Source organism: Mauremys mutica, chromosome 4, assembly GCF_020497125.1.
Source record: "Mauremys mutica isolate MM-2020 ecotype Southern chromosome 4, ASM2049712v1, whole genome shotgun sequence".
NCBI classification, from domain to species: Eukaryota; Metazoa; Chordata; order Testudines; family Geoemydidae; genus Mauremys; species Mauremys mutica.
Window position 1 is genome coordinate 59,795,582 of NC_059075.1, and position 22,694 is coordinate 59,818,275.

Genomic DNA, 22,694 nt, shown 5'->3' on the forward strand with positions numbered 1-22,694 from the left:
CCGAGCCTGGTCCTAGCCCCGCCCCGCTCTCAGCCGGGCGCCGCTATTGGGCCACGCGCCCGGCTCGACACCTCTCCCACTTCCCGCCCCGCGCCCTCTGCGCTTGCGCAGGCGCTGTGCCCGCGGGGAGGGGGGCGGGCGCCCGGGCGTTCAGTACCCGCGAGCGGCGGACAGCTCCTTCCCCCGCGGCCGGAGCCTGCAGCGAGCCCGGCCGAGCCGCCGCCGCCGCCGCGAGGCCATGGAGGGAGCGCCGGCCCCGCAGGAGCAGCCGGCGGCCGCCGAGGCGGAGCGGGGGGGCCGGGAGCAGGGCACCTGCTCGCCCAGGTATGACCCGCAGCGCGTCCCTGCAAAGCCACCCGGGCCTCCCCACCGCCCGCGGGTCCCCTCCCTCTGCCCCGGCGCCCGCCCCCAGCCCGAGCCGCTGCCTCCAGAGGCGCCTTCCCCAGCCTCTCCGGGGACCCGCTGCCTCCTGCCAGCTGCGCCGCTTCCCTGGAGGCCGGCCCCGCCTGCCCCCCGCGGCTGTGCTCCCCCTGCCATCCCCGCGGAGCCCAGGCAATCGGGGGTGGGTGGGTGAGTGAGCTCCCCACAGGGGCCGCCAGCCTTCACGCCCCCAGCTCGCCTCCTCCTGTCCCCTCCCTGCCTCCCTACGGTGCAGCACGGTGCGAGTCGCTGCAGCAGCTGCTGGCTACAGTACCCGCCAGGCTCCAGCTGCGATTGGCCTCGATCATCCAATATCACCTGAAGAAGAGACTCGCGACTAAACACAGGGCTTTCCAGTTCCGTGGGGATGGGAGGGACTAACGCCTGAGCAGGTTTCACTGGTGCTATCAGACAAGCCCCTCTGCACATCTGTCTCCAGATTGGTTTGGCGTTTATCCTCGAATTAAAACGGCACACACTGCCCTAGATCCCTGAAGAGAGCTGCCTGTCGCGTCAGCCAGGATTTTCTCAAACAGGGTAGAATATCTAATTTACCTGCCTCATGATTGCACAAACAAGGGAAATATATGCAGATTTTGCACCTATTTCCACTTCCAATGTAACAATGAGCAGGGGTATTAAAGTGGGCTGTGGATGGTGTCCTACAGAAGGGCAGCCGCACTCCTTATGATTCTGGAGATGACCTATCCTCGGTAACCGCCACATTTATAACAAGCAAGAGGGAAGCCATTAATAACTGCTACAGATCTGTGAATGGTATTTTTTCCTGCAGGGCACAACGGAATAAAATTCTAACCAGATATTATCAAAGTAAGGAGGCTGAAAGATAGTCATGGGAAGACAGTGATGTGGCATTAGGATGTGAGACCTGCAAGCACTGAGAATACCTATCTTTTTTATTAGACTGCCTCTGCCTTTAAATAAGGAGACATACACACACTACAAACCTCTGTGGGGGTAGATATAGAGAGATAAAGCTATACAAGAGTGACAGAGAGCTAATCAGATAGTTAGCTGTCAAATGCTATTTGCATACACACATTCTGATTGCTCTGTTTCCAAATGATTTTGCTTGCAAAACTGTGAGTCCCATATATCATTATGATCTGCATTTGTCTGGGTATGTGATTTAGCCTTATGAATTATAAGTTCTGTAACAAAATATGATATTGTTAAAGTTATTCTTAGTATTTATTATATTCTCTTAGCATCCATAATGTGCTAGGCGCTGCACAAACACAAAAGATGGCACATTCCTTGCCCCCAGATACTTTAATCACAGTCTAAACAAAACTCTGCAGCCTTGGTCATGTCCTTTATGCTATATGTCCCAATGCATAGCTTACAAAATCAGTTACTATGCATATATGCAACATTACAGTAATTTTCCTATGAAGCCCAATAGTCATTTTATTATAGGGCAAAGGCAGCCCTAAATAATTAAACAGATTTTCATTTGTTATTCAGGAGGCATAGGTCTTCCAAATTACCTGGATTTTCTAGTTGATCAGAGCATAGCAGATCAAACTAAGCTAAATATAGTCATAAAGGCAATGAGTTTCACTTTTGCCTAATACAAATAATAAACTTTACACTAGTGCTGAGATTATTCCAACCTGCCCAAGGAAAGTGGGCAGTCCAATCTCCTTAGATAGCTTTGAAAATCTCAGGCAAGAAGTCTGTGTGTTTTGGTTAATAAAATGCTCATGTACTATTCTAAAAATAAACCCTTCCTTTAACCATTGTACAATAAATTTTTGTTTTAAATCTTGGGAATCTGGTGACATAGAAATGACCAGTGGACCAGTGTACACAGGGCAAATTATACTTTGAAATTGTAGAATCATAGGGTTAGAAGGGACCACAAGGGTCATCTAGTCTAACCCCCTGCCAAGATGCAGTTGTGTTGTGTCTAAACCATACAAGACAGATGACTATCCAGCCTCCATTTGAAAACCTCCAGTGAAGGAGCTTCGACTTCCTAGGCAGTCTGTTCCATTGTCCTACTGTTCTTATAGTTAGGAAGTTTTTCCTGAGATTTAATTTAAATCCACTATGCTGTAGTTTGAACCCATTGCCTCTTGTCCTGCCCTCTGTGGCAAGAGAGAACATTTTTATGGGAGCTTTTCAAGTATTTGAAGATTGCTATCATGTCCCCCCTTAATCTCTTCTTTTCCAACTAAACATACCCAGTTCCTTCAGCCTTTGCTCATATGGCTTGCATTCCATCCCTTTGATCATCTTTGTCACTCGCTTCTGGATCATTTCCAGTTTCTCTACATTCTTTCTATACATTGGTGATGAAAATTGAACATAATACTCCAGCTGAGGCCTTACCAGCGCCACGTAGAGAGGTACTATCACCTCCCATGACTTGCATGCATTGCTGACTTATGTTGAGGTTGTGATCCACCACAACTCCCAGATCCTTCTCTGCAGTGCTGCTACCAAGCCAGTTATCCCTTATTTTGTAATTATGCATTTGTTTTTTCTTCTTTAAGTGTAGCATCTTACAGTTGTCTGTTGAATTTCATTTTGTTGATAATAGCCCAGTTCTCCAGTTTATCAAGATCCCTCAGAATTGTAGCTCTGTCCTCCAAAGTGTTGGCAACCCTCCCTTGCTTTGTGTCATCTGCAAATTTGATCAGTGTGCTCTCTATTCCTACGTCCGTGTCATTAATAATGATGTTAAACAACACCAGACCCAGAACAGGCCCCTGTGGAACCCCACTTGAGACTTCCCTCCGAGCTGGCATCATTCCATTAATAGTTACTCTTCGTTTGTTGTTGGTTGTTTAACCAATTATGTATCCACTTAATGGTAGTTCCACCAAGCCCACATTTCTCCAGCTTACTTATCAGAATGTCATGCGGGACTGTGTCAAAAGTCTTGCTGAAGTCCAGGAATATTATGTCCACTGTATTCCCTTTGTCCACCAAACCAGTTACTCTGTGAAAGAAGGAAATGAAACTGGTATGGCTTGATGTGTCCTTGGTAAATCCATGCTGGCTGCTAGTGATTATCCCCTCATCCTCCAGGTATTTGCAAATTTAATGTTTTATACATTACTTTCTCAGATATTAAAGTCAGGCTGACTGGTATATAGTTCTCCAGTTCCTCCTTCCTCCACTATTTAAAGATGGACACTATGTTAGCTCTTCTCCAGTCTTCCAGGACATCTCCTGTTATCCATGAGTTTATAAATATTATTGCTAGTGACTCTGAGATTTCTTCAGCTAATTCCTTCAGTATTCACCTTCTTGGGTGAATAGCATCCAGCTCTGGATATCAAGTCTTTTGTTTATTATGTGTATATGTATATATGTTTGTTTAAATATAATTGCATCAATAACTATTTGATAGTAAATTCAATATTATGTTTAGTAGCATCAAAGGATAGGAATGGTAAAGCTAAACTTTTCTTGTCAGTGGAAAGGACAAATGTGGGAGGCAGCCTTTTGCCATCTCATTCATTCTTCATACTGATTTAACATACTCAAGAGTCCCATTAAAAAGATTGCAGGGCTCCTCAAGGATAGCTTCTGTTGCTATGGTGAAAAAACCTGCGGATTTTTTTTCAATGTATAAGATATTGAGTATACAAAACATTGGCCATTGGAAAGAGTGAAAGTAATTGGGCCCCCCTCTGAAATTGTTCTGTTATACAAATTTTTAATCAGTTAAATAAATAACAAAATTCTTAGATCTTCTCTTTCAAGGCCCAATCCAGAAAGGTGCTGATCACCCTCTACATCTATTGCCTTTAGTGTTATTCTTGGGATGAATTTGGTCCATTTTCTGTGCATAAGAGGAAGGGGGAATTGGGCCTAATATTGCTGTGAATGAAGTCAATGGGAATTAAGAGTGCTCAATGTCTCACAAGAGATCCTCAGAACCATGCAGGATTGGCACCATAAATGTACATGATATGTAGGACTTATGTTTTTGGGGGATTGTTAATTTTATGGGGGCAGGGGGGTATTTTCAGTAAGGGTTTGGGGGGCTTTCTCTTTGTATTTACTGTAATGGGTAATCTTTCTTATGTTCCCTAGCAATTACTATATTAAAGCTCATTAGGGGATTTTTAATGTGCACCAGCAGGGTCTACATAGACTAATCAATTAACAACACGTTCATGTGCTTTCGAAATCACACCTCTGTAGCCCACATAACTGCTCTGTGTAGATAAGCCCTTAGATACAAGTAACTATTTCCAGTGTTTTTCTGCTGTTTATTGGATAATCCCTGGTCTTTCTTTCTTTCTTTCTTTCTTTCTTTCTTTCTTTCTTTCTTTCTTTCTTTCACTTGTTTATTGGTTAAACCCTAAAATCAGAAGCCTTAATAATATTGTATGTATACATTATCAAAGATGCCATCCCAAGAGCCGGGACTGACACAATCCCAAAGTCTTATTGACTTAAGTGGGAGCAGAAATGGGCTCCAGATTGTTTCCTCTTCTATTATCTCAACTATGTGACATACATAAATTGAGTCAAATTCATCCTGGTGTGAAGCTACAGAAGCCAATGACATCTCACTAGTGATGACTTTGGGCTATTGTACTTGTCTTTACCAGGATGTTATCAGATTCCACTAATAACTAAGGCCATGTCTACATTACAAAATTATGTTGACCTAACTTATGTTGGCACGCAGCCACCACAGTTATTAAATCGCTTGTGTGTGCACACACTTGACTCCTTGTGTTGGCGGTGCACATCCTCACCAGGAACACTTGTATTGATTGTATTGTCAGTGTGGGGCATTGTGGGATGGCTCCTGAAAGCCAGTAACAGTCGATGTAAGCCACACTGTGTCTACATTGACACTGCGTCAATGTAATTACATTGACAGTGGCTCTATTCCACTCGGGGAAATGGGTTCTAAATTGGCATAGAGAGGCACTTACTTCGGCAGGAGCCAAATTTAACTGAAGACATTTCCACAGCTAGGTCAGCACAAGACAGCCTACATTGACTTACCCATTTAGTGTAGGCTAGGTTTAAGAGCCTGATCTAAAGACCATTAAAGGCAGGCCCTCATTTAGTAAGATGCAATACTAAGATTAAAGAATTAAACATTCTTAAACATGCTAGCAACATATGAACAAACCATAATTGTTGAACAATTTTTGATCCTGTCATATTTATGATAGTCTTGTCTCTTCTTCCTGTTTTGTTTTATTTTATTTTATTTTATTTTGTATCCTATAACTATTTTTAATTGCTTGTTATGCAGAACATTAGATGACAGTTTTAGCTTGAGTGCTTGATATATTCTGATAGCGTTGTGCTGCTTTTCTGTTATCTCTGCCTTGTCTCTGAATGCTTGCAGCTGTGAGCTCCCAGTGTCTAAAATATGGTCCTTTTATCACCTTAAAAAAGTTAAATCAGAGAACTCATTCCCTCCCAACTATCGTGTCACATTTCCATGTTGCCGGTGTCATATTCCTAGTGCTTGAGAAAAGAGTCTGTCAGTATGTCTATTATAAACCTCTCTTTAAATTCTATTATAGTGCCCCTTCTAAAAACTCCTATTGTAAGTCTCAGTAAAAATTATAGCAAGTCTAGACAGAAACTTGGCACACAATATTAGGTCTTAGCCCAGGAGGATTTATTAATTATTATTATTATTATTTTATTATTTTGAAGAAAATTGGTAGAATTCATATTTTATGTGAGGAAAAACCCACTGCAACAAAAAAATGATTTAAAAAAAAATGAATTTTTGCAGGATTTAGTCCTTAATATGAGTGAGGGTCTTTTCAGGGGAAAAAGATACAGATTGACTCTAGCTTGTTTTGTCTTGGGACTGTAATTCTTCCATTTTTAAGAGTATGTGAATGGTGATTACTGCTACTGATTGGCTAGAATTGTCCACAGAGCTAGTCTGTTATATTTGTTACCTCCCCTCTCTCCTTGTCCCACACCTGCTTTTTTCTTTCATTCACCTAGTACATCTTGTCTTTTAGGCTGTAAGTTCTTTGAAGCAGGGATTGTCATTTAGGATCTGTTTGTACACGGTCTAGAACAATCCGGCTTCAACCTCAAGGTGTACCACGAAATAAATTATTAGTACATAATAAACAAAGACATTTACATTATTTGGGAAAACAGTGAGTGATGGCATCCTGCTAAGTTACTGATTCATATAACATCTTCAGAGGAATATTACATCATTGAGACAGTAGCAAAATAAGAAATACACAATGGGGAAACTGCAGCAGCTCAGGGAGGTAGTGAAGTCCATATAGTTTTCAGATTGGTTCTCATAGACCCACATTTTAGCTCTCCTTAAAAATGCTGGATTTGTTCCCCCCTCCTTTCTCAGTTTGAGCTACATGCTTTCTCTCACTGCATGGCTCAGAGAGAAGCAAAATTACAGAAATGCTGGAGAAATGGGGTTACTGCGCGGAGGGGGATGGTGGTTATGTGATACTGTTTTTCTGCCATGTGAAGCTGCTTCTGCCACAGTGCCTGAGCTCAGTTCCCTGTGACTGGATGTAGTCAGCCAATGGGAAGGAATTGGGGACCAGCCAATTTACACAGCATGTTTGCAGCACTAACTCTTCCTCTACAGCTTTTACACTGTGCGTGGGAGGTTGGGGGCCAGTCAATGACCACGCAGCACCTGAGCCACAGCCACGTGTATAGCCGGTGCTGAAGTTTGACAGCATGGCACAGATCCAGACTCTAGGTGCATACATGGGCCAAGACCTGTGGGCTTGGCCTCTGCTAATCCCATGTCTCATGGATCTGTGGCCCTTGCTCCTTGCATAAGCCACACCCTCTGCTTGGTCTGCATCGTTGTTGCTCTACCTTCCAGATGAGGTAAAGTAGTAGAAAGGAGTCTAGTTAGGAGTCAGTAATTGGTTAAGCTTTCCTGCACATTTTCACAAGGGAAGAGGAAGATACAGTCTTTGTTCTTTTGCTGTTTCTGATTCCTCAGGTGATGCAAAATGTTGTTGTCTGTGCTGCGGTATCATCTCAGAAAAGTAATGTAACAAGGTGATTAGTACAGTTTCATAAATTTGATTTTCAAATTGTCTGAACATCTTAGTGAAGGGGGAAACTTCCAGTGGAGACCAAATTTTCATAAGGTTACTGCTTCCGAGAGGATGGTCATTTAATCCAATCCAGCAGTTGTGCCATAAGTAAGGGTAAGATTATATCACAGAGATCATGGATTCCGTGACTTCCAGAGACCTCTGTGACATTTTCCGCTTCAGCCCCAGGGCAGTGGGACTGGAGCTGTCAGCCGTCAGGGGCCCTGGAGCTCCGAGTTGCCATGGGTGGCAGGGGTCCCCACAGCTGTGAGCCACCGTGGTTGGTGGGCGGAACCCAGAGTTCTGAGCTGCCGCGGATGGTGGGGGGACCCAGAGCTCTGAGCTGCCAGTAGGGTTGCCAACGTTCTGATTGCCAAAAACTGAACACCCTTGCCCTGCACTCTGCCCTGCCACTTCCCAAGGCCCCACCCCTGACCCACCTCTTCTCCAAGGCCCCACCGCCATGCACTCCATCCCCTCTCCCTCTGTCACTCGCTATTCCCCACCCCCTCTCAGTCGCTCATTTTCACTGGGCTGGGGCAGGGGGTTAGGGCATGGGAGGGGGTGAGGGCTCCGGCTGGGGCCAGAAATGAGAGGTTCGAATTGTGGGAGGGGGCTCCAGGCTGGGGCAGAGGGTTGGAGTGCAGGAGGAGGTGAGAGCTCTGGCTGAGGGTGAGGACTCCAGGGTGGGGCCAGAAATGAGGGGATTGGATTGCAGGAGGGGGCTCTGGGCTGGGGCCAAGTGGTTCAGAATGCAGGGGAGGGGGCTCAGGGCTGGGGCAGGGGAGGAGGTGCGGAAAGGGGTGAGGGGTGCAGGCTCTGTGTGGCGCATACCTCAGGCGGCTCCCAGAAGTGGTCGGCATGTCCCTGTGGTCCCTAGGCAGTTCCTGGCCAATGGGAGCTGCAAGGGCAGCACCCACGGGCAGGGGCACCACTCGGAGCTGCCTGGCCACCTGTGCACCTAGGGGCCACAGGGACATGTTGCCACTTTTGGGAGCCAAACAGAGCCAGGGCAGGCAAGGAGTCTGACTTAGCCCCACTGCGCCGCCGACTGGACTTTTAGCGGCCGCCAGGGTCCCTTTTTGACTGGGCATTCCGGTCGAAAACCGGATGCATGGTAGCCCTAGCTGCCAGCCCTGGAGCTCTGAGCCAGCTGCTCAAGGAGGCAAACATTGTAAAGAACACAACCAGCAATGGTAGATAACAGGAGCAGTTAATTTCAGTCTGGTCCTTGCTCTCTGCCTCCCGCGCCTCTCTGTTTATCTCTTGGGTTGCATCCAGCTGGGTTGGCAAAATGAGGCTATGAGGTCACCACTGTAGGCTGCTACTTTTCTGTGCCTGAGAGAACATTTCTGCCCACACAGCCCCAAAATTGTTGAATATATCACATCACCCTGATTGGAAATTATCTTCCAGAAGATGTTCTTCTTTCAGTGTTAGCTTCTTGTTCAGTTCCAGTATCATTAAAGCATGTGTGCAGATGATTCATAAATGCACTGATCTAGCCAGTCCTCCCCTTCCCCGCCACAATAAACAAACACCACAAACTCCTTCATCCTCTCTTCTCTAATAAGATTAGAGGGTCCTGTCTACGCTGCAAAATAATAATGTTCTGACCTGGTATAGGCAGACAAACAAGAGCCAGTCTACGACTCAGGCAAGGACTGCAGCACATAAAATGTGGAGGCTGCCAGATCGACAGCTAATTGGGATTGTAGGCTCTGCAGACTTTGAAATCTTCAAAGCTTACACAGGTGATTACCAATCCACAATTATCCAAAAGCTTCAGGTCTCCTGTAAGACCTTTGGATAACCAAGATGACACTATAATTAGTTGGAGAGAGTACAGCATAGGGCAGCTAAGATGATGAATGGAAATTAGGTGCTTACATATGATAAAAGATTGACAGAACTGAAATTATTTTGTCATGAGCAATGATTAACAGGTGACTTAAGTGAAAGATTTAAACTAGCTCAAGTTATTATAAACTATGAAGTTCTTGGACAGGCCAGGGTCAAGTGTATCAGCTGGAGGGAACATCTGGAGGAAGAATTTAAAGTGGCATTATTTTACAGGCAGAGTGGTGAATAGGGGGAATAGACTTCCACTAGGAGTGTTAGAGTCAAGACTATTCATGTATTTAAGCAACAATTGGATGCAATTGAATACATTAAAGGGTTATCTGTCCATTTTTATGATCAGTTATTTTTGTAGCTGACTGCTTTTTTGAGCATGTCAGGAGGATTTTTTCACAGCTTGTTTCCCCCATCTCCCCAGTTGGCTTCACAGTGTTGTGCATGACAATGTTTTTCTCGTCCTGTAATACAGACAGACATGGCAGAGTAGATATTAAGCCACTCTATATATGAAAAATCAATTAACAGTTTCTGGTCCTGCTCCACTATCTAGCACCAGCCCTTTAAAGGAAGAAAAAATGTATTTTCACTAGATGTATAATATTTTGAAAAATCCAAATATCTTATAGGCGTTAGATCACCAAAATGTATTGAGGACAACTTCTTGTTTCAGAAGGTGGAAGCAGCTATTTTACACTTGATTCTGAATACCAGCGAGGAATTAGTTGTGAATCTTAAGGTAGAAAGCAGTTGATAGTGATCATGAAATGATAGATTTCATGACTGTATGGAAAGGAAGAAGTAAGAGCAGCAGAATAAGGACAATGGACTTCAAAAAAGCTGACTTTTACAGGCCCAGAGAACAGGTAGCTATGGTCCCACTGGAGAAAAGTCTAAGGAAAAAGGAGCTCCAGACAGCTGGCAGTTTCTGAAAGAGAAAATATTATAGACACAACAGCAAACTATCCCAATGTGAAGGAAAGATAGGATGACTAAAAAGAGGGCAATATGGCTCCATCAGTAGCTCTTTAATGTCCCAAAATTCAAAAAGTGAATCATACAAAGTATGGAAACATGGACAAATTGCTAAGGATCAATACAAAATAATAGCACAAGCATGTAGGAACAAAATCAGAAAGGTTAAGGCACAAAATGAGTTACTTTGTGAGACATAATAGGCAATAAGGAGGTGCTATAAATACGTTAGGAGTGCCACTATTTAGCAGGGAATAAGAGTTAGTAACGGATGACATCAAGAAGGCTGAGGTGTTTAATGCATATTTTGCTTCAGTCTCCACTAAAAAAGTTAATTGTGACCAGATGCTTAACACAATTAATATTAACAACAAGGGAGAAGAAATGCAAGCCAAAATAGGGAAAGAACAAGTTAAAGAATATTTAGATAAGTTAGCTGTATTCAAGTCAGCAGTGCCTGACAAAATTCATCGTAAGGTACTTAAGGAATTAGTGGAAGCAATCTCAGAACCATTAGCAATTATTTTTGAAAATTCATGGGGACAGGAGAGGTTCTAGAGGGACTGGAGAAGGGGAAAACATAGTACCTGTCTTTAAAAAGGGGGAACAAAGAGGACCCTGGAGAATTAAAGACCAGTCAGTCTAACTTTAATATCCAGAAAGATACTGGAACAAATTATTAAACAATCACAAGCATTCCTTTAGGCCAATAGAAAATCCGTACTCTTATGTTGCAAACTACCTTTATCTGGAGTCATACCACAAATCACTTGCTTGAATGTCTGGATAAGTCTTCCCACTAATCCATTTGTGGCAAGATGGTAAGGAGCTGATGTGACATGTTTTATACCATTCTTTCTGACAAACAACTGAACCTCCACAATTGTGATTTGAATTCTTTTGTTGCTGACAGTCCCTTTAGGTACTCCTGACTTTGGAAACAAGAGTCTTAACACTTCTACCATCTGTAGTGATTTAGTTGAATTCATATAGCATATTTCAGGCCATTTAGAGTGGTCATCTAGTGCAATCAAAAAGATATGTCCCATAAATGGGATAGCGTAGTCTATGCAGATTTACTGCCACAGGGTTTGGCCACACCCAAGGATGCAAAGGAGCATTTTTAGACATGTGTTGTGTTTTCCCCAAACTTCCAGACATTTTAACCCCTTTTCCCTTTCTAAATGAATAGTTCACTCATACTCTCAGTGGTGGTAGGTTAGCTTCCTTTAGTTTCAGTTTCATTAAGCCTCTTGGTTACTCTCTGTTTCACTGTATTCCTGGATTATGATCCCATCCTTGTCATTAATTATTGTCTCTTTTGCCCTTTACACAACAATAAGAGCTTGAAGAAACCAAAAAGGAACTGTGGGGTCCAAATAACTATGACACAACATGGAAAACTTAGTTACATATTCACAATGCTACTCTGCCAGGTTTCTAAAACACAAAACACAATAAGCATCCCTACCAGGCTCACAAACTATTAAAAGGACTACTACCCAATTGCCATATACTACACAAATTACCTAGGGATGTGGTGGAGTCTCCATCACCTGAAGTCTTTAAATCCATCTCCTATGTCTTTCTGAAAAAAATGTAGACCCCCTAGCTCAACCACAAAATATGGGCTTGATGCAGGCCTTATTGGGTGCAGTTCTATGGTCTATGTTATGCGGGGTTTGGCCTTGAATGATCATAATGGTCCCTTCTGACTTTAAAATCTATTAATCTATCAAATCCTTTAGACTGGGAGATGTGATCCCATACAGGGCCTTTCAACCACTCTAGTACATGATACAATTGTTCCATGTTTTCTCACAGAGAGAAAGTAAACCCAGAACCTTGCCAAACCTGTCTTAATGTGCCAGAGATCAAGAAGACTGAACCAAGCCATGGTGGAGCTCCCTGGGAAAGAGTCTGTCCAGTCCATCGGTGCCCTATCACTGCATCTCCCAGCTTGGTGAGAGGTCGTCTGCCTTCCTCCAGCCGCATGCTTGGACCAATGTCTGTTCAGTCCAATGGTCAGGTACCATCCAGCTCCCAGGACTTACATCAACATCACCTATATTACCATTGCAACCAGCAAGAACCTAGAGACAGCTATGGCTTGCCCCCACTGCCAGGGCATGGAGAGAGGGCCACTTTGTGCTCCCACCATTCCAGTAGGGATTCTTTACCAGCTGCCCACCACGAGACCTCTGAAAGTCAATGGAAACAGTGGTCACATGACCAGCAGCAGTCACGACCAGTGCAGCACCACATTGTAACAGTCAGGTAAGCCAAAGTCTGTACAGGTCACAGAGTTACTCACAATTACAGCTGGGCAAAATTTTTCTACTAAAACTTTTTGGCAAAAAAATAAAATTTGGTGACACCAAAATATTTCACAAATTTATATCAATCTCACTGAATTGTTTCAATTGAGGGAAAAACCCCTAAAAAATCTGAAAAATCAAAAATGTTTTGTTTGACATTTTCTAAACAAAGCATTTCAAGTTTTTTTTATTCGAACTGACTTCTAATGTTTAAATTTCCTTTAATTCTATGTAACCAAACAGTTCATTTCAGGTCAAATGAAACATTCAGTTTCAACAACTTTTTTCTTACTTTTGATTTGCTGAAAATTTAAAAATCATATCATTTTTGCATCAGCCTGAAACAATTGGTTCCCTAATTTTTCAAGATTGCCAGTGAAATAAAATATCCATTATTCACACAGTTCTGTTCTCAACCTGTCTTAGAGCTTTGGGATGTGCTGGGAAGGGAAGTGCTGAATTAGAGAGGTGGTGAGGATGGAGATGGGGACCAAGGCTCTGCCAGCTCCTCTTCTGCTTTGGGGCAATAGGCACATGGAGTGAGCAGTGCTACTTGTGTAGGGCATACAAGCAGTTCCTAGTTCCTTCCCCCTGTGCACCCCACACTTTGATCCTAATAGGACTCATTAGATAAAGCCAGTGCTCTTCAAACTGGGGTCAAGATATCTAATATAGCCATTATCAGGCCCATATTTTGCAGTTCTCATATTTTCTTCTGGTATATTGCAAGAAGTACCCCAACACCCTTTGGTTCTTAAGTATTTCAGTGAGACGAAGAATGCATTTAATCCTGTGAGGCTATCAAAATGTTGGAGAATCCCAAATAGCTGCCAGGGTTTCCTTTCTGGTAGAAGAAAAATTCCATGTGAACTGGGGTGTTCTCTCTTAAAGTATGGTTATGGTCAGAAAAATTATTGTAAAAATGATCTTCTCACTCAACATAGTTGCCCTCTGAGAACTAAACTGGGACGTAAAGCCACTGCCTGGGTTGGTTGTAAGCGGAGGCTGAGGAAAAGCCTAGTGCCAGTGACATTGCTCCTGAGGCAGGCATGTCTCTGGAAGTGCTGTAAGAATACACAGAGGAGTGGCATCTGTTACACTCCTTAACAGAGTGAAGTGTACATTCTCCATCATCCTGCACCGAGCGCTGCCACTCTATTGGCACTAAAGTTTCCAAGCCCTTTAATATCACAGTGACAGGCACTTTAGAAGATCCTCATGGAGGTAGATTAGATAGTGTTGAATCTATCCCTGCACTCTGGTACAAGGTTAAGCACATTCTGTCCCTTTATTTTCTTAAGCTATATCTAGCAACAGAAAAAAAAACCTTTGTTTTCCTCTGTTTGCACAGCTGTCAGAGAGTGACCAGGATCCTATTTTAGCTCATATACCTTCAACAAAATTATCAGTTAAATTCTTTATAATAGGTGATTTAAGCTACAGACTCAGCTGGTTTTGCAAAGCGCTTGCAGAGTTTGCAGTGCTGGTAGTTAGAAAAGTCATAATCATCATCATCACCATAAAACACAGTTGTGATTTGTAATCTGAGCAAATGTGCGATAGATTTATTGAAAGAGAATTACTGTAGAGATCCACAGTGTATCTTCTGACTGTAATCTCAGTTTAAAAAAGAATGTAAACAACACTCCAGAATCCAGAGAGAGCTAAGGCTGCGTGAAAAACTAAAAGTGATTTATACTAAATGAATGTGTGCCATTAACTACCTTGGAGAGTACAGTACAATGTTTGGGCCCTCGTCATTTGCTTAACAAATACCAGAACTGTTCTGTATTGCAATTCTCCCATCCATCTCACTCTGAAAAAGCTGCCACCATACAACAGCTGGTGGTAAACTCCATCTAAGGCTGAATACTGGCACGAGACCAGTAGTCAACAAGTACCGTAAGGGAACGTTGAAAAGAACATACAACTGAAAGTCTCTTAAGCAGCATGCACTTGTACATGAGATACGCAGGGGTTCTCAAACTTCATTGCATTGTGATCCCCTTCTGACAGCAAAAATTACTAAATGACCCCAGGAGAGGGGACTGAAGCCTGAGCCCACCCAAGGCCCACTGCCCCGGGCAGGGGAAAAGCCAAAGCCCTCTGCCACCCCAGGGAGCCAAAGGTGAAGCCCAAGGGCCTCAGCCTTGGGCGGGGGGGCCTGTAACCTGAGCCCTGCCACCCAGCCCTGGGGGATGGCACTCAGGCTTTGGCTTCAGCCCCAGGTCCCAGCAAGTGTAACGCCAGCCCTGATGACCCCATTAAAACAGGGTCGCAACCCACTTTGGGGTCCTGACCTATAGTTTGAGAACCACTGTGACAGAGAAGTGTTATGCTGGGCAATCCTGAGCCTTCCCTGAATGAGGAGGAGGTTAGGCTACACACTTAAAGGGGATGAGAGAGGAAAAAAGGTTCTTCAGATTTGAAAGATATACAGAAATGGAGCTTTTGTTAATTGTGCAAGTGGAAAGCTCAGGCTCACCGGTTTGTTAACAAAAGTGACCTTGGAATCCCTCAGAGAAGGCTTGTTTGCTGAACTCCTTAGAACAGTGCAGCTAGGAATAACAAATGTTCATCTATGAAGGCATTTGTTTTGTGGCAAATTGTCATGAGCAGTTCCATATCCCTCAAACCATCATCAGCATTAACTGCAGAAAACAGAGCCCAATGCACAAATAATGTGTACCCTGATGGAAAAGCCCTATTGTGTTTAATAGAAAATTATACTCTTATTTTGAACCATCCTATAGAATTTAATGGAGAATTATACCCATGCTATGGAATGATTAAAAATCTGTTGAAAATATATAATTTTCTATTAAAATCTATAGATTTTAGTGTATAGAGAATATAGAGTAATTTCCATAGAACTAAATTGTTTATGTTCCAATTAAATTCTATAGGATTTTCCCATAAGGCAAAAGATCAGGAATGGGATTCAAACCTACGTCTTCTCTTGTTGTGTTTCTTTAAAATACCAGTGGGAGAAGAGTGTACTAGTCACTAGACTGCCTACCTCAGGATGTAGCTAGAGCAGTGTCAGATAGCTTTCATCAGCTGGAACTGCACTGTACAGCTTTCTTGTTTTACAGTTCCTGAAAGGGTTAATTTGCTCATTAACAGCACAGCATGCTACTTCAAGTTAAAATAATAAACCAACAACTCTCTTTCTGTCTGCAGACATGACAAAGCTTTCAGGATGCCAAAAAGGTATGTTTAATATCAAATGCTTCCTGTCTTGCTATCCTATTATCATTGCTCTCCTACCCTGTTATTAGGAAACACAGTGTATTATTCCTGGTGACATTCCAGACAGGCGCAGCTTCAGAGGCAAGAGCAGAGCTCCTCATTAAAGGCTTCCCATCTGTCTGAAAAAATCTCTTTCTGTTTGTGTAATAAATTTAACCTGCATTCATGAAGAGCTTCTTTGTCTAGCTAGCTTTCCTCTGAGTGTGCGCTTTCTCTGGTGCAGCCAACAGCTTTATTTGTTTTTCTTGACTGGTCTAAACCAAGCCTAGAGGAGCAGCCGGGTCCACTGGCCTGGGAGTCAGGAAACCTGGATTCTGTTGCCCACTCAGTCACTGACTTTCCGTGCCACCTTAAATCAAGTAATTACACTTCTTTGTGCCTCAGTTTCCATATTTGGAAAATAGGGATAATAATGTTTACCTACCTCGGTGAAATGCTTTGAGATCTATGGATGAAAAGCACAACACAAGTATCATTATTAAATGACTGTAGTGGATTCTCCTGGATCCTGCATCTCAGAATTAAAGCAGACTGGAAGATCTTCAGACACAAGATTGCTCGATATGAGGGTAACAGCAGTAATAGTCTCAGAGCTTTGCATTTTCCCATAGTATTTAGTGATGGAGATGTGTTTGTCAAGGTTATGTTTAGTGCTTCCTAGTTCTTCGTGTATTAATGCACCAGACCCTCTACAATTAAATTTAGATGACTAAAATATTTAACAGAGGTCAGGGAGTATAAAGTGCAACTCTATGCTGTGGCAGCATGGAATCATGTGTATGATGGAAAGGAGATTATGGACAATCTAGACACACTTCAGGAAATAAATGTTATATGAGAAAAGATAAATAAAATGATGACTTGTTGCCCTTATCTCCTGCCCTATGTTTCTCATATTTAAATCCAAAGGAATGAGAATACTTAAAGGGACATTGTCAATACACAGAATTATTTTTTAAAATCCTTTTTTGTGTAACCATAATAACAAAATATTACAATTCAAGGAATACTTAATTTTTAGAATTAATAACTTAATGATCAAAAGAATAATTAAAAGTATGGCTAATTTGCAGTATTTTTCACCTTCTAGTCTTCTTAATATCATGCTTGGAGAACACTTAGCTCAGAGAATGAAAATACATGCAGGAGGGACCCTTTCTGGCTGCTACAGGGCTGTTACATTTGGGTTTCCAGCACAGCAATGGAATGTAACAATTTTAAAAACTGGTTTTGTTGAAATGCACAAATTAAACATTTTTGTAATTCCTTTCACAACACTCCATTTAAAAATAAAATTTTGAGGCCTAAAACTAATTAACAACATCCATTTAAGCTGACATCAGCAAGATACAAACTATTTTAACAGGTGGTTCTCTACCTCTTAGCGCTTCCAGTTTTTGGTTTCCAAACTGTGTTTATCAGCTAGGTTCTCTAGTGGAGTTGTGTAAGAATCTTTCACCTCTGGAGGTTGACGGCCTGATGTTTAAAAAGTTAGGCATCAAATTACCCCAGCCCCACACATAAATAGATAACTTAATGTGCAAGTGGCCATTTCTGATCTTTTGCTTGCACAAATACCTGCTTTGTGCATGCAAGCTTAATAACTGTCTAAATTTAAAAAAATCAGGTCATAGGTTCAATTCCAGATTCAGTCACATGGGCTCATTCTTGTCCCTGGTTATGAAAAAGCTACATTATTTGTCACAATTAACAGTCTTTGGCTCAAGAGACGCATGGGACTGGGCTAACTCGAGTATTACAATACAGGATTGAAGTGCAGTGGCACAGCTCCTTAGGCTTGTAAACAGTAAATTCATTCATAAATCTAAAATACATCAGGACCTGTTTGCTAACAAATAGTCCTTAGACCTTACAAAGGCAGAAATATTTAAAAACAAACCAGATCAGATCAATAGCTCTTGTGGTCCAATATCCTGTCTCCAACAGTAGCTAGTGCCAAATGCTTCTGAGAAAGGTACAAGAAACCCCAGGCTAGGTCTACATTAGAAAAGACTTGCCAATAGACATGCCAAACCCATGGAAAAAAATGCAGAAATTGGGCGTGGTTGTTGGCTAATTTTTGGCTTGTACAGTAACTCCTCACTTAACGTTGTAGTTATGTTCCTGAAAAATGCAACTTTAAGTGAAATGATGTTAAACAAATCCAATTTTCCCATAAGATTTAATATAAAGGCGGGGGTTAGGTTCAAGGAAATTTTGTTGGAGGGCAGACTGTACTGTGGTGGGGAGGTGCCCCTGGCTTACCCCTGGGGCTCAGGGCTGGGGGTGCAGGGTCTGGGAGGGAGTTAGGGTGTGGGAGGGTGCTCAGGGTGGGGGTGCAGCATCTGGGAGGGAGTTAGGGTGCAGGAGGGCACTCAGGGTGGGGTGCGGGGTCTGAGAGGGAGTTAGGGTGCAGAAGGGCACTCAGGGTGGGGGTGTGGGGTCTGAGAGGGAGTTAGGGTACGGGAGGGCGCTCAGGGTGGGGGTGCGGGGTCTGTGAGGGAGTTAGGGTGCGGGAGGGCGCTCAGGGGGGGGTGCAGGCTCTGGGAGGGACGTAGGGTGCGGGAGGGCGCTCAGGGTGGGGTGCGGGGTCTGAGAGGGAGTTAGGGTGCAGGAGGGCACTCAGGGTGGGGTGCGGGGTCTGAGAGGGAGTTAGGGTACGGGGGGCCTTTGCAGGACCCTGGGCTATGGGGGCAGGTCCTGGCCTGCAGCTCTAAAGCCCCTTTTGAAATGCAGTCCTGCAAGCACGGACCGGAGGACTCAGGAGGAGCAGGGGCAGCCACGCAGCTAGTGGCTGGAAAGAAGCGTCGCTTTCCCCTTCAAAGCCGGCTGGAGAGAAGCGGCGCTTTGAAGGGGAAAGCGCCGCATCTCTCCTGCTGCTGGCTGCGCGGTTGCCCCTGCTCCTCCTGAGTCCTCTGGTGTGTGCTCGCAGGGCCGCATTCCGAAAGGGGGTTTAGAGCTGCAGGCCAGAGCCCCGAGGCACCCTTAGCCCAGGGCCCTGCAGCCCCTAAAGCCCCTTCGTTCCGAGTGGTCCTGCCTGCCGGGGTGGGGGGGTTTGAGGCGGCTTCCTCGCTCGCTTGCTCCCTCCCTCCCAGAAAGTCCTAAGCGCCGCGGCAGGGGAAGCGCTGGGAGGGAGAGAGAAAGAGAGGGGGAGGAGGCGGAGAAGAGGAACTTGTGCAATGCTCCCTTGTAAAGTCACAACTTTAAACGTATGTTCCCTAATGAAGCAGCGACGTAACTTCGAAACAACGTTAAGCGGGAGGATAGTAAGTGAGGAGTTACTGTAGCTTGTTTGGCATGTAGCTTGTTGCTTCTTTTTTTTGATCGGCTCCCAGCAAGCAGGGGCTAAGGGAGGCAAGTAGGGGCAAGGGGGAGAGCGTCAAGGGTACACAGCAGGCACACCACAGTACCAGACTGCATGCCGAGGGGATTTAGTCACACAGAGTGTTGGGGTTCTTAGGGATTGGCTTGTTTTGAAATGGGATTAGCTTGCTTTTTGGCATATTGTGAAAGTCGGGGTGCTTATTTACCGCGTGAAAGTTGGCAACTGTGCTTGCCAATATAGCTATACCAGAAAAATCTCCTAGTGTAGATACAGTTTATACTGGCAAAAGAGTGCTTTTGCTGGCATAACTTGTTCTTTGTCAGTTTATGCTAGTTCTCTCACACAAACACACACCCTTAACTAACATTACTGTATCAGCAAAAGTTTCTCATGTAGACCTGGCCTGAGAGGTTGCTGTATGTTTTGAAGCATGAGGGTTTATATCCCTTATAAAAATAATTATCTAATGAATGATCTTATTATCCACATACATTTATAATTTTCTTTTGAATCTTAGTAAGCTCTTAGCTGCAATAATATCTTGTGGCAGCAGATTCACAAGCTAATTACCTAATTACCTGTATTTTCTGTTGAGATCCCAAACTTCATGCTGCTCCTTGTCAGTTTCACAATGACTAGACTGTCTGTCAGTAGATAGTTTGGATTCTGCAATGTGGGGGAGGAGGAGAACGAAAGAATAAGAGGGGAAAAACAACCTTCCCAAAGGGATTTTTGCAGTTAAATATTAAAAGCTACATTTTGCCCAGGGAGGCAAGTGCCTGGTTTTTACTAATTCCAATTGAAAAGACAGGGAATTGTAGGGATGCAGAATGTAATTACCCAATTTAATGAGAGCTGCATGCAAGCATCCAATTGCAGACAGAATGTGTTCAGTGGAACTCTTACCTCCTGAGTGTTTCAACAAATAAATGCCCAAACCAGGAAGCCCTCATTCTATTAAATATTCTTCTTCTAACGTTGTGCTAGTACCGCAGCATGTTTTATGTTAATCTTAGAAATCAGGTTAACAGCAGCATTTGTTTTCTCCTGTTCATTCCAGTTATTCCCAAGTGATTGCTGAGTGGCCGGTAGCTGTCCTTGTGCTCTGTTCGGTGACAGTTCTGGTTTGTACTTTAGCTGGCCTGCTAGTTGGAAATCTGCCAGATTTTTCAGAACCGTTGATGGTAAGTCCTTGCAGATAATATGGGGCAAGCATGTCATGCATGAATGCAAGGAAAATCAGTGGAACAATCAGTTATGTTTTCTTCCTGCAGTGTAAAATTTTCACATTCCCTACTCCTTTGGAAATGGATGGAGAAGAGAGCAGGCCTATAAATACATGAGGACATTAAAGACACTCTCACATTCCCCCAGAATGCACAACAGTTTATAATATCTACCACTAGATGACAATCTGCTACCCCCTCATTCTCAGAAATATCAGAAAGCCTATTAGGTTACAAGGGGAATCTGCATTCCCTGCTCTTCTTTTGATACGAGAATCACAGAAATTGAAACTGAAAAGAAACCTGTTAGGTAAACTAGTCCATCTCTCTCATTCAGTACAGGAGTGTTCGCTGCACTGTATTTGCCTGTGTGTTGGCCTGTCATAGTTTTAAAGGATTTTAGTGAAGTACTTCCATTACTTCCTTTCGGAGACTATTTCACTGTTCATTAAAATATGTTTATTATTATTCAATCTTAACGTTCCTTTGCTCATTTTTCAACATATTGCTCCTAGTAGTGTGTAGCAATGAATGAAGCCAAGTCCGTCAGTCTGTTCCTGTGGAGCCGCCCCAACGGGGCTGTCCACGTCTATTTATTATAGTTGGTTACATAAATCATTCTATTATACGCATGTACAAACTCAAGCCAACGTCTCGCCCCCTCTCCTGATTGGTGCTTTATGCACTGCGTACTCCAGTAGTAAACACCTGGTCAGCGCTTAATCTGTGTGTCTCCTGACCGGAAGTGTGGGGGGGTGGGAACCACTTCAGCCGCTCTAAATCCAGGGGCGGTTTTCCAACCCTCTTAGTGCTTGAGAAGTGTAACATTCCTACAGAGTGCCCCTTCAGTATTTCTTAAATAGTTCCTCTCCCTCCTGGGTGTTTACCCTTTTCCTCTACCTAAGAAAAAACATGGAAAAATACCATCCTACTCAAACAGGCTCTAGGATAAGATGAAGGACACCTTTCCAGGAGAGAGAGAGAAGAAAATCATTCTGGTCAAGGTTCAAGTGTGGACTATAGACTGTGTCGAGAGGGAAGAAAATAAATCCTGCTTCTGCAGCTGTTGATTTTGGTTGACGCCCCTTACCTAGAGAGGAAGAGAGAAAGCCTGCTTGGCCTGTTCATGATGAACTATCTCACTACTGGCTGAAAAGGAAAGGATAAATTATATTTCTGTAGGTTCACGTATGGACTATGCCCCCCTTTCTAGGAGAAATTCAATTTGTGTGTGCCTCAAAAAATGTGATTAGATTCTAATAATCACAGACACATGCTGTGTCTGACACAAGGTGTGGAGGAGGTGGACTAAGGAAGGTTAAGCCAAAGCACAAGTCTGACAAGTTAATTAAACCCTTTTGCTTGGCTATAGGGATTTGAGCCTCGAGATACTGACATTGGCAGAAAACTCATTGTCTGGAAGAATGTACAAACCCATACAGGCTATCAGAAGACCCTTTCGCTTTCTCCCTACACTGAAAAGAACAGGTATCTGAATTTAGTTCTTTGGGTTTCAGTGCATGCAATGCCATGATGAGACTGCTTTACTGATGATGTGACATCTTAGTTTGGTTGCAATTGGGTTGTAAAATCGATAAGTAACATTTTCAAACATCCCAAAGTGAATTAGGAGCCTAAATCCCCATTTTCAAAATTGGTTATGTACTTAGGAGCCTAAATCCATTGGTTGTCAATGAGACTTAGGCTCCTAAAATCACTTTTCAAAATAGGATTAGGCTTCTAGGGATATGTCTACACCACAATAAAAAAGCTGCGGCAATGAAACTCAAGTGCCCAGGTCAGCTGGCTCAGCCATGTAGCGCATCGCCTGTGGGTCTAAAAATTTGCAGTGTAGACATTTGGGCTGAGGCTGGAGCCTGGACTTTGGGACCCTCCCTTCTCACAGGGTCTCAGAGCCTGGGTTCCAGCCTGAGCCTGAATGTCTACACTACAGTTGTATAGCCCTACAGCCCAAGACCTGCGAGCCTGAGTCAGCTGACCCAGGCCACCCACTGCCATGCAATGGGTCTTTCATTGCAGTACAGTCACTTAAATCACTAAGGCATTTTTGAAAATTTTACTCAACAGCTTTAAGCAGCTGCAGAGATAATTCAGTGACTCCAAAAGGAGTGATGTGGGATCTAACTTAATCACTCATCACTGCAAATTGATGCAGTCAGACCTGCACAACAGTCCAATACTGAACCTCTGGACCTAAACCATGTCCTCATTTTAGGTCAGTGGCCGCTCCAAT

The 22,694-nt window shown here is 43.6% G+C and overlaps 1 protein-coding gene across 1 annotated transcript in view; it reads left to right on the forward strand.

The window, feature by feature from the left end:
- Positions 1-227: 227 nt before the first annotated feature.
- Positions 228-22,694, forward strand: part of DISP2 (dispatched RND transporter family member 2) — a 31,685-nt gene continuing 9,218 nt past the window's right edge. Inside the window, exons 1-5 of the mRNA XM_045012393.1 lie at positions 228-324; positions 12,144-12,596; positions 15,821-15,850; positions 20,275-20,398; positions 21,813-21,928. Of these exons, the coding sequence (XP_044868328.1) occupies positions 239-324; positions 12,144-12,596; positions 15,821-15,850; positions 20,275-20,398; positions 21,813-21,928 (809 nt within the window). The 5' untranslated portion in view covers positions 228-238. The remainder of the gene's footprint in view (positions 325-12,143; positions 12,597-15,820; positions 15,851-20,274; positions 20,399-21,812; positions 21,929-22,694) is intronic.